The following is a 13,335-nucleotide window of genomic DNA, read 5'->3' on the forward strand; positions in this document are numbered from 1 at the left end:
AACAGAACTATCCTTTAATTCTTATTAGCCAAGATAACAATACTCACACTGTCTGACTTAAACAGGAATTATTGTAGAGATTTAGAAAAACTTACATTAACGACAAATGACAACTGAAAATCCAGACACAACGCACACTGATTTACACACTCACACACCTGCATGGAAAACTGGAAATGATTAAATTTTACTTTCACTATCACTTAAATAGACAGCCTGCAAGTTTGTGAGATGTGGGGATTTGGAGACCTCTCTGGTGAGAATGTGTAATTGCACTGAATATTCAGAAGAGTAGACAAGATAAGACAGCAATCAGATGGAATTTGGCCTCAACAAAGGTGTTCAATAACCCAACATGCACCTTTTTCACTCCGTGCTCATGTTGAAACAAGTGAGGCTGGGGGTACGCTTCAAAACTGAATGATTCAGAATATCCATAAGTTTCAATGGCAGCATCTGTGTGGTTAACTAACCTCATAAACCAACCTGAATTAATGGTGAAAGTTGTCGAAAAATGAGCAGAAAATAAGTGCAAGATTCCCCAGGCTGTTTTTTAATAAAAGGCTACGGTAACTGGACATGAAACATAGCTAGGTAATCACTTTTGTTTGCTGTAATGAAAACTCGCGTGTTAGCTCGCTTGCTAGCTAGTTAGGTATTAAGTAACTTAGTGACTAGAAAAATACCCTGTAGTACGTCTTACTACAGTCCTCCTTAAAGGCTTTACTCAACTATTTATCCAGGCAAATAATATAGCCACAGCATCCCTATCCTCTCCTGATTTTTTTTCTGGGACTCCCTTCTGGTCTACTCCAACTTCTTCTGCAGAAACACAAAAATATGAATGTTAATACTGCTACTTACAGTAGTACAGTAGTTTTATTTGGCCCTTCTTTTCACAGTTTGGCCTGGATTTGGTTTGGTTTGGGTTTGACCCAGTTTGGCCTGTTTGATGCAGTTTGAGCTGGTTTGATCCAGTTCCCTAAATGGATATTTGTATGGGGTCAGCAATGAGGGATAACAGTATTAAAGAGTGGTAAATGGTTGCAAAGACTTGTTAAACATGTGAGCAAGGTAGAAATGATATTTATAGGGTTTTAGTTTGGAGGAGGGTGCTTCAGGTGTGTTCATCCCCCGAAAAGTTTCGGTCATGTTATATAAACTAAAGTGCCAGAATTCCAATGATTGCAGTATGTAAACTGATGGTTAAGTTTAGACCGGGTGTGGCATGAAAACTTCTTAAACGTTGTGAGGTGTTTATTGTAAGTGAAGTTCAACACTGGCCAGAGGGCTCATGGCTTTCTTTAGGAATGTGGAACATGTAGTCAAACCTGTAGGATCAGATACCAGCAAACACATCTCTACTGGAATTACTGCAGTGGAAAAATAAACGTCATGTGTTTCCTTGATGTGCTTTCTTCTTTTCTTTTCCTTAAAGAAATCTCTCCAGCAAGAACATATCAGACGTATGTAGCCTAGTATGAAGATGATCCGTGCAGAGAGTCAAGAGAACTCCAGACAAACTCCAGTCAAACTAAACTTCTTTAATATATTTACATTCTGCTAAAATACATTCATTTGCAATCAGCATATATGCAGCTGAAACAAGGAACAACCCAGTGCATCCCAAATTATATTATCAACATTAACATTTTAATGTAGCATTATAGTCGTTATGGCTTTTAGAAAAATGTGTTAAAAAATGTGGGGGGCGGGGGGGGGGGGGGGGTGTAGTTGGGGGGTAATACAGCCTGCTCAGCGTATCTGGCCTCACAGATCGAGATTAATAAAAATAATAATCCTAGAGCTCTCTTTAGTGTTATTTCCAAATTGACTAAAAACCAGGCAGGTAGTGAACCTCAGATTCCAGCCACTCAGACCAGCAACGCTTTTATGGACTTCTTCAGATAAATAGCACATCCTCTCTGTCATCTGGTGTGGCTGATATAGAACAAAACTCAGTTACCTAAGCAAGGTTGGAAATCTTTATAACCCACTTCCACAGCTAGAACTAGAGAAAATGATCTCCTCATCAAACAGCACAGCCTCCACACTTGATGCAATTCCAATGATTGCAGAATGTAAACTGATGGTTAAGTTTAGTCAGGGTGTGGCATTAAAACTTCGTAAACGTTGTGAGGTGGTTTATTGTAAGGGAAGTTGAACACTGGCCAGAGGGCTCATGGCTTTCTTTAGGAATGTGGAACATGTAGTCAAACCTGTAGAATAAGATACCAGCAAACACATCTCTACTGAATTCACTGCAGTGGAAAAATAAACATTTTGTTTCCTTGATGTGTTTTTCTTTTTTTTTCTTGTTTCTTTTAAATAACTCTCTGTGAAGATAAAAAAAATGATTTACAGTCATTTCAGCACATCCTAAATCAACTGCATTTATCTCCTTATCTAGTACAGGTTTGTTAGAAAAATATACATAATATTACCTGTTTTTAGCTCTTTCCACGGCAGCTGAAAGTATCTCATAATACTACTATTACTACTACTACTACTACTACCACACACACACACACACACACACACACACACACAAAGTGAGTTGAAAGTCACTACTAAACTAGATAAATCAGTTCAGAATCTTGTGTTATATATTTAACAATGTTATTTTACTACTACTTAGTAATAATCTGAACTGAAGGGCTGTATTATTTATAATAACATAAATATCAGATCAGTTTTGGCTAAAACTCAGCAATAAGAGTCTCTCAGTAGCTGAACAGATTTTGGTCCTGTCTCTGTTTCTCTTTCTTTAATGCTCAGGACCCCACAGGACTGCAGTAACACTGATTAGCATGGTGGTGGTGTATGAGGTGTTAGTGGGTGTTGTGCTGGTAGAAGTGGATCAGACACAGCAGTGCTGCTGGAGTTTTTAAACACACTCCTGCAGCTCTGAAAGGCTTTGTTAATGAGCTGATTATTTGGGTGTTTGAGAGGTTCAAGCTGCCAATGTTGGGTTCTTGAACACCTTTGTTGAGTCCAAATCCCATCTGATTGTTGTGTCTTATCTTGTCTACTCTTCTGAATATTCGGTGCAATTACACATTCTCACCAGAGAGGTCTCCAAATCCCCAAATCTCACAAACTTGCAGGCTGTCTATTTAAGTGAGAGTGAAAGTAAAATCTCATCATTTCCAGTTTTCCCTGCAGGTGTGTGAGTGTGTAAATCAATGTGCGTCGTGTCTGGATTTTCAGTTGTCATTTGTCGTTAATGTAAGTTTTCCTAAATCTCTACAATAATTGCCGGTTGAGTCAGACAATGTGAGTATTGTTATCTTGGTTAATAAGAATTACAGGATAGTTCTGTTCACTTCTCTCCAACAGAGAACCAGGAAACAAAATCTTCACACTGTAAAATGGCAGAAGCTGGTATTTTGGTGGTTCAGGATGAGTTCAGCTGTTCAGTCTGCCTGGATCTCCTGAAGGATCCAGTTACTATTTCCTGTGGACACAGTTTCTGTATGGTGTGTATTAACAAGTGCTGGGATGAGGAGGATCAGAAGAAGATCTACAGCTGCCCTCAGTGCAGACACACCTTCACCTCAAGACCTGTCGTGAGTAAAAACACCATGCTGGCTGAGGTGGTGGAGAAACTGAAGAAGACGAGACTCCAGGCTGCTCCTCCTGATCACTCTTCTGCTGATCCTGAAGATGTGGAGTGTGATTCCTGTACTGGGAGAAAACACAAAGCCGTCCAGTCCTGCCTGGTGTGTCTGGCCTCTTTCTGTGAAGCTCACCTCCAGCCTCACTACCAATCTCCAGCCTTTAAGAAGCACAAGCTGGTCAAAGCCTCCAGACGACTCCAGGAGCAGATCTGCTCTCAGCACGATAAACTGCTGGAGGTTTACTGTCACACTGACCAGCAGTGTATCTGCATGCTGTGTACCATGGATGACCATAAAGGACATGATACAGTGTCACTTAAAGCAGAAAGATCTGAGAAACAGGTAAGTGTGTAAATGGAGTAGCTACTCCCATCTTAGTCATTTACACTGATATTCCTTATCTCATGCAAATCATATTTTTTCCTTACATTCTGTAGTTAAAATATATTACGTGGCTTACATGAGAGACACCAAAATTATGGGACCCAATACCATCACCTGTCCCATGACGTGTGGTATTTGAATTTTTAATTATTGTGTTTTGTTGGTTGGTTTATTTGCAGAATCAGGTGGTGGAAACACAGAGGAAATACAAGGAGAGAATCCAGGAGAGAGAGAAGGAGCTTCAGGAGTTAATAGAAGCTGTGGAGACTCACAAGGTGATTTTTAAAATAAGTAGAAGAATAAAGATCTGATTTTTCCCATTAAGGGTAATTATTTAATTACTTAACTAAAGGTGTCCTCATTTTTATGTCATTTAAAGTCACATTTTATTTTAGTTTTAGTCATCAACTATCAAAATTAAATAATATTTACAGCTTCATGAAGTTCGGATTTACACAATATTTATGTCACGTCTTATTCTGTGAGATTATTGGCTGGTTGCAAATAAAAACTCTGACTACTGATAAACTCTGATGTTCCTCAGTAATCAGATTATGAAGTGCATGTAAATCCACTTATTGATGTGAATGAACTGCTCCTAACATTCTCCTCTCTCTGTGATTCCACTACCAGCGCTCTGCTCAGACAGCAGTGGAGGACAGTGAGAAGATCTTCACTGAGATGATCCTCTCCATTGAGAGAAGACGCTCTGAGGTGAGGCAGATGATCAGAGATCAGGAGAAAGCTGCAGTGAGTGAAGCTGAAGAACGTCTGAAGAGACTGGAGCAGGAGATCACAGAGCTGAAGAGGAGAGATGCTGATCTGGAGAAGCTTTCATTCACAGAGGATCACATCCATTTCCTCCAGGTAACAGACTCTGTTTTTCTCCCCAAATACAAAGTTTATTTTAGACTGTTTACACCATCTTTTTAATGTGATCTATATCTGATATTAGTCTGAACAGTTCTTAAACTGAAGCTCATGCACTAAAGAGCAGAGCTTCACATGAAGTTTCAGTTTCACCAGTGACTGAAAGCTGATCTTAACAGAGAATGAGTTCCAGCTCACTTTAAAAAAGGGCATGTTGTTTGGCCACGCCCTCCTCTTTAATGTCTGTCCTTTATCTTTTTTGTTTAAACAATTTTAAGTTTTTTTATTTTACTTAGTGCTGCAGCAGCACCATCTATTGGCTGTGTTCAGCAATTTGATTGGATATATCTTTAAAGAGAGAGCGGTTGTGATGTGTACTATTTAATTCAGTATGAACAGAGACATCAGTCCAAATGTTTATGGGGTCTGTTATCTCTCTATCACACCAATGAATCCCTCATTAACTGCTGTCGCCATTTTCCCTTATGCTCAATGTAAGTTTTGACGTAAATGTTGCATGAATTCTGATCGGTCTTGGATATTGGATATGTATCAGATTTCAATTACACAGACTTTTATTTTCCTTTCACACTGTCTCATACATAATTAATCTGAATCATGAATGACTAATAAGATCAGATTTAGGCCAGATTTTACCTGATTTAATTCAATATAAATATAATTTAGAAATTGTTGAAGGTATTATGTGTTTGTTCTTTTCTACATGTAGAGTTTTCAGACTCTCTCAGCTCCTCCTGGATCTTCAGCTTCACCTGCTTTTACTCTCAGTCCTCTCAACACTTTTGAAGTTGTTATGAAGTCTGTTTCTCAGCTGAGAGTAAAACTAGACGAATTCTGGAAAGAGGAATTTGAGAAGACATCAGCTGCAGGTATATTAAATAAAAATTAAATAAAGTAAATATATGAAATGAAAAGTCCATAAATAGTCATTCTGCACTCAGTACCTCATAATGACAAAATAAAAACTATTTAGGATTTTTTTTAAGTAAAAGAGTGTGAAGAGTTTCAGAATGCACTGTAGGTTCTTCTCTAAATCCTGATGAAGTGGTCAGTAGTTTCTGGACTGAAGTGGTTGAGACTGTATATAAGGTGTGACTTTATTGTGATTGAAAGTCCAGGTAGGGTAGATTAAGACTCTACATCTACATGGAGAGAAAATCCAGTATTAGATTATTTTAATGTTGTAGTAAATGTACAGAGGGAACAGAAGCTCAGTGATGCTGTGTAGTAACTGTGTACATTTTCCTGTAGTGAAGGAAGTGCAGATCATTCTTCCTCCTGAACTCAAAAGCAGAGAAGAGTTTCTGGAGTGTAAGTCCAGCCCTTTCTCTCTCTCTCTCTCTCTCTCTCTCACTCCCCCTTTCTTTCTCACACACTCTCAGAAATAACACCACAATCTACAAATACACAAAGTTTAATCTGACATTTATACGTCTATATTAAATAATTAACTGTTATATTTCAACTGCTTACGTATAAACTTGATAAAAAAAACACCAACATTCCTTATGAACTTTGATTTTGTGATAATGGCCATATCATAATCATAGTTTTGTATTTATTTAGATAAAAACAATGAACATTTTACTACAAATCTGCAATTATTATACAACTCAATCGATTCTCTGTATAATGGATTAAAAAAATGAGTATGTTTTCTGGATTAGTGACTGTACTGAATCTCTGTGCAATAGTGAGCACTTGTATCCAGGCTGTTTCAGAGGCAAAGTGAACATGGAAAATTTTAAAATGCCCCAATTAAACAACAAACAACAAAGAACAGTAATTTTAAAGTGCATCTACAAGCATAACCAAAAATGTTCAGAAATGTATTGTTTTCTGAGATTTGTGACTAAACTGCAAATCACTTTCACCAATCTTTCCCCAAATATAGTCTCTGATCATTTTCTTTATTTATACTGATAAACTTCTTTATTTATACTGTTAAGTTCTACACAATTCTGGACAGTTCTGAAAACTTCTTGATAGTTATCACAGTTCCAGAAGCTTCTGGAAGTCTTTAGTATACTCAGCACTTTATATTTCACAAATATTCAAAAAAATAGATCAGTTTCAGATATGATTGTGCCACCACTAAAGCAAAGTTTCTGGGGAATAAAACTCTTTTTTTATTATTTTAGCCACAAAGAATTAGGAAAACACACTTAACACCTGAGAACAAAAATATACATAAAATTGTTATGTTGTGTAATTGAATAATAATGAGAATAAATATTTTTTTAACATAATCAAACACTTTTTATATATGCTTCCAGTATGTTCTCTGGTTATTTCAGTTTTAGGGGCTGTTTTTAGATCATTTTCTAAAAGCTGATGGGTTTTCTCTCTCTTTCAGATTCCTGTCAGCTCACACTGGATCCAAACACAGCCCATAAACTCCTCCTCCTGTCTGAGAGGAACACAGTGGTGACCCACAGCAACACAGTCCAGCCATATCCTGACCATCCAGACAGATTTGATGAATGGTGGCAGGTTCTGTGTAGAGAGAGTGTGAGTGGACGCTGCTACTGGGAGGTTGAGTGGAGAGGAGATGAATGGGTTTATATAGCAGTGTCTTATAAAAGCATCTCCAGGAAGGGAGAAGGCTGGGAGTGTGGGTTTGGATGTAATGATCAGTCTTGGAAATTGTTCTGTTATTCCTCCAGATACACATTCAGTTACAATAACAGAGAAACTGAAATCTCCGGAGTGCCCGTCTCCTCTAGAGTAGGAGTGTATGTGGATCACAGGGCAGGAACTCTGTCCTTCTACAGCATCTCTGATACCATGACCCTCATCCACAGAGTCCAGACCACCTTCACTCAGCCGCTCTACGCTGGGTTTTGGTTGGGCTCCGGCTCATCAGTAAATCTTTTACTTTCAGCAAAATAGATGAACATGCAGAACAAAGGGAAGAGCTGGATTAGATCAGATAAGAACTGCAGAATCTAGACTGTAGAACTGATCAAATAAAGTTATAATAGTGCTGGGAGATATTGTTAATATAAATAATCATAATTCTGAACGGTAATTACGTCTGTCCCAGATTAGAACTGCAGGTACATTTCCTGAAAGAACAGAATATATACAACATATAGTCAAATATAATATAAAATATACATTTAACTTACTGTACACTACACACATTAACTTACACTATGAAACACACAGTTTTACAATATTGCACTGTTGATTGTAGCTTAAATTTAATATATTTATCATCGCTGTCACATAAAAACATTATATCTCTAAAGTAGCAACTTTACATTTCTATTTGCCCTTTAATCAGGAAATATTGACACAGTATGAAGATAAAGTATGAACATAAGATACAGTAGACATAAGGTTTTTGTGTTACAGCAGTTTTAAACTAATTAATCTAATATATGTGATTCTATGTTGAGTTAATTTATTTGAGCATTTTATCATTTAACTCTACACAGTTCTCTGTATTAATTTGATTTTATTTGTAATGTACTCAGATTGTATTCCTGTAATCTTGTAATGTTGTGGGATATATCTTATTAATAATAAAGCTGAAGCTGAAAGCTCAGAACAGAGGATCTAATTTGTCTAATTATTACTATTAGTTCTGGTTTTCAGAGCACTAGGAGCAGATGTGGGGTAGGAACTATCACTTCCTGTTGTAGATGTGGCAACGACAGTGTCTCTTTCTACAATCTAATGATTATCTAAGAAATCCTGTATATAATTGCAAGTCTTTTTGTTCTTTATTGAAATAAGAAGAGCTGAAGAAACTTTGTCACCTGAAATTTTGGACATTGCAAGCATTTTTTTGTGTAAATTTAGACCTTTGTTTGGCTGGAACTTTGGGCCTACTAGGCCTTGAAGGCTGAGTGCCAAACCATGCCACCTAAAGCCTCTAACAACACTGAGGAATACGTCACAATGGCTCAAGTGCGTGAATTACTGGATCAGCAGAAGGATTTCTACAGAACCTTGCTTGAACAACAGGAAAGAACCTTCAAAGCTTGTGTACAGATCATAGTTGATTCTTCAAACAGGAGGATTGATGATCTATCAAAGCAAGTTTATGATTTCAAGGTGAGTCTAGAAATGACTCAAAAGGAGTTTGATGATTTTAAAGTTTTGTGTAAGACTTGGTCTAAAAACAGTGATGAAACCAGAGCAGATTTGGATACAGTATGCAAAAGCATGATCTCGCTCTCAGATAAGACAGATTCTTTAGAGGGCCAATCAAAGCAACACAATATTGTTGTCCATGGCATCAAAGAGTCGATTAAAGAGAAGGCATCTGAATCTGAAGAAAAAGTGAGAAAGCTCTTCAGAGAAAAATTACAGTTGGATCAGCTGAAGATAGAACTGGATTGTGCACACAGAACAGGGAAACTACTGTCCTCGTCAGAAAAACCTCGACCTATTATGGTCAGATTCCTGCGGCTGAAGGATAAACTTGCTGTTCTGGATAAAGCAAAGAACTTGAAAGGTTCCAACATCTTTATCAATGAGGATTTTTCTGAAGCTGTTCGACAAAGAAGAAAAGAACTGGTTCCAGAAATGAAGGCAGCTCGAGAAAGAGGTGACATTGCATACTTGAGATATGACAGACTCATTGTCCATCCACCTCAAAATCCATCACAGCAAAAAAGAAGAAATTAGCTTACTGATTCTTCACTAAATATTGACAGAAACTTTTTTAATTTACATATTTATATCATAATTTTTAATTATGAACTGTAAATGTGACTTTGAAAATCAGATCTTTGAACCTTTTGATCATGCTACAACTGATTCTTATACTTTGAATCTTGATCCAGATTTAAATTTTTTTTCATCAGTTGATGTTTCTAATCTCTGCAGTTTTTATAATGAAATACAATTTAATGATTTATGTTTTTCTATGTCCTCTAGGGTATTTTCTACTTTTCATCTGAATATAAGGAGTCTTTCTAGTAACTATGATAATTTTATTCACTACTTATCTTCGCTTAAACACAAATTTTCGGTTATTGCTTTATCAGAAACATGGCTTACTCAGGATCTTAAAGATATTTTTAAATTTCCTAGTTATAATTATATGCATTATATTAGAGATAATAGGTCTGGAGGTGGAGTATCTCTGTTCATTCATGAAAATTATGAATTTAAAATTAGGAATGATCTTAATTTAAAGTCAGATGGGTTTGAGGCGGAATCTGTTTTTTTGGAACTTTTAGATGCTTTTAATGGGAAAAATGTAATTATTGGTGCTATTTATAGACCACCTGATATAGCTATCAAAGATTTCAATGAAAGTTTGTCGAGGTCACTTGACTTGATTAATGTAGAAGGCAAAATTTGTTATATATTAGGGGATTTCAACATAAATCTTTTTAAAAATAAATTAGATACTCAAGTAGAGGATTTTCTTAGTGTTCTCTATTCAAATTATTTTTTTCCTCTTATTTATAAATCCACACGAGTTAGTACTTCTACTAAGAAAAACAGTAATGATTTTAATAAGCCTTGGTTTACTAAAGATTTACTAAGGATGTTGAGGAAAAAAAATGGTTTGTATAGAAAATATGTTGTAAATCCTACTCCTTTAACACATAGTACTTATAAAAACTATAGAAACAAGTATACTCATTTTATTAGATATGCAAAAAAGAAATATTTCAGTAAAAAAATTATGACTAATTCACAAGATACTAAAGCAACATGGAAAGTGATAAATCAGATGTTACAAAGGAAGAAAGCTGCTATAGAGGTACCATCAGTTATGTCAGATGGTGAAAATCATTTCAATAATCCATCTGATATTGCTAATCATTTTAACAGTTTTTTTGCAAATATTGGTTGTGAATTAGTAAATAACATTCCCTATTGTTATGGTAACCCACTGGACTTTATAACCAGAACTTTTCCTGTTATATCTTCTTTTAAATCTGTTGATATCCAAGAAATAAGTGATATAATTGATGAATTAAAGATATCTTCAGCTGGTCATGACAATATTTCTGCATTTCTGGTTAAACAGGTGAAGCATGAAATATTGCAGCCACTAGCTTATATTTTTTCATTATCTTTAAAAACTGGTATTGTGCCATCAGATTTAAAAGTTGCCAAAGTTATTCCAATGTTTAAAGCAGATAACCCATGTTGTTTTAACAATTATAGACCTATATCAATTTTGCCATGTTTTTCAAAAATATTAGAAAAAATAATATATAAAAGGATTATTTTTCATTTAGATTCTAATTCAGTTTTTTACAAACATCAGTATGGTTTTCGGAAACATCATTCTACTTATATGGCTCTGCTTCATCTGACTGACAAAATTACCTCTGCACTAGAAAAAAGTAAATTTGTTTGTAGTATTTTTTTAGACCTTTCAAAGGCATTTGATACAGTTAACCATCATATATTATTAGAAAAGTTACATAAATATGGTTTTCAGGATACTACATATAATCTTTTAAAAAGCTATATCTCAGATAGAAGGCAGTTTGTTTGTGTAAATGGTTGTTATTCTAGTAGAGCTGAATTGCTTTGTGGTGTCCCACAGGGTTCTATTCTAGGACCATTGTTATTTCTTATTTATATTAATGACTTGTCTAATGTTTCATATTTTTCCCCAATAATGTTTGCAGATGATGTAACTCTAATAAATAGCCATTCAAATTTTGATACATTGATTAAGGATGCAAATACTGGTTTAGCTGCTTATGTAACCTGGTTTAAATTAAATAAACTTGTTTTAAATATAAAAAAGTCAAATTATATAATTTTTAGTGGAAGAAAAATGTATTCTAAAAGCTTATCAAAAATTACAATTGAATCTATGGTGTTGCCTAAAGTGTCAAGTTCTAAGTTTTTGGGAATCATTATTGATGAAAACTTAAGTTGGAAAGAGCAAATAGACTGGGTTAGTAGAAAAATAAATAAATCTATTGGTATAATAAGGAGGGTTAGTTATTTGGTTAACACAAAATGTCTTCTTACTCTTTATTATAGTCTTATTTATCCATATCTTTCATATTGTAATATAGTTTGGGGGAGTACATATTCTACTAGTCTTAGTAAAATTCTGGTTCTTCAGAAACGATTTGTCCGTATTGCAACACGATCACATCTAAATACTTCAGCTGCTCCTTTATTTCAGAAACTTCAAATTCTCTCTATTTATAATATTAATATATTCCAAATATGTATCTTTATTTTTAAAATTTATTCGAATCAGGAAAATTTTCCAGAACAATTTATAAATTATTTTATTACAAATGCAGAAATACATAAGTATTCAACCCGTCAGTCTTTAGATCTCCATCTTCCTAAATTTCTTTCTTGTAGAGGTCAGTATTCAATAAGGTATAGGGGGACAAAACTGTGGAATAATTTTAATCATTTGGCAAAAAAATGTACATCTGTAAAACATTATAAAAGATGTTTAAAAGATCATCTGATGAATGTATTGTGAATATATATATTTTTTTTTGTTACATGTTTAAATTGTGATATTTTTTTTTTGTTTTGTTTGTTTGTTTTGATGTTATATTTGTTATAATAGATTTTGATATCATTTAGGTAGAGGCATTTTTTAAGCCCATGTTAGGTTTTTGCCTCTACCTGCACTATTTTGTTTATTGCTATTTCCAGTTTGTGTTTATTGTTTTTATTGGTGCAAATAAATAAATAAATAAATAAATAAATAAATAAATGTCTGGGATAAATGGCTGAAGATGAAGCTGTTTTCTCATTGGTTTCTTTTGCAGCATTGAACCTAGCATTCTTAGACTACGCTAGAACTAGAACTGATCCAATCAGGGTTATTATCACAACAATGGAAACACAATATATAGAAATAAAAATAAAAATATAATAAATGCATTAGCTTGTATTCTTCACTGTACAACATAATTACACTGTTTTAAAATGTACTGACCAGTATCGGCATATTCAGGTTATCCCTGTCAAAGGTGAGAAAAGTATCTCCATTCATTACTCTGTAGGTAGAAGTATAGATACTAGAGGTTAAAATACTTCTGTAGAAGTTGAAGTATCAACTCAAGCTTTTTACTCTTTAAGTAAAAGTTCTGGTTTCAAAACTGCTTAAAGTATAAAGTTAATGTAATGTAAGGGGTTAAATAATAAAGCCATTAAGAACAAAAGCTTAGGCCGCGCCCACATCGTCCTATAGCGCACAAAAAACTATTTTTTTTTATAAGCTATAATGACTTTATTGTGCTATTAAAATGTTAATGTTGATAATATAATTTGGGATTTTGCACTAGGCTGTTCCCTGTTTTAGCTGCATATATTCTCATTGTAAATGAATGTATTTTAGTAGAATGTAAATACATTAAAGAAGCTTAGTTTGTCTGGAGTTTTTTTCTGTAGCATAAAACCCATAAAGCTATAAAAACTGTGCTACTTTATTTCACCTACTGATTTCAAAAGACTAAAAGACATTTTTCTC

The 13,335-nt window shown here is 34.7% G+C and overlaps 1 protein-coding gene across 1 annotated transcript; it reads left to right on the forward strand.

The window, feature by feature from the left end:
* The first annotated feature begins 3,341 nt into the window (after window positions 1-3,341).
* On the forward strand, window positions 3,342-7,950 carry LOC125780455 (tripartite motif-containing protein 16-like). Its single transcript, XM_049482133.1, has 6 exons — window positions 3,342-3,962; window positions 4,184-4,279; window positions 4,638-4,871; window positions 5,605-5,764; window positions 6,147-6,206; window positions 7,252-7,950. The coding sequence occupies exons 1-6, from the start codon at window positions 3,372-3,374 to the stop codon at window positions 7,785-7,787; spliced, it is 1,677 nt and encodes a 558-aa protein (XP_049338090.1). The 5' UTR covers window positions 3,342-3,371; the 3' UTR covers window positions 7,788-7,950.
* Window positions 7,951-13,335: the final 5,385 nt, after the last annotated feature.

The sequence above is a fragment of the Astyanax mexicanus genome, chromosome 8 (genome assembly GCF_023375975.1).
Source record: "Astyanax mexicanus isolate ESR-SI-001 chromosome 8, AstMex3_surface, whole genome shotgun sequence".
NCBI classification, from domain to species: Eukaryota; Metazoa; Chordata; class Actinopteri; order Characiformes; family Acestrorhamphidae; genus Astyanax; species Astyanax mexicanus.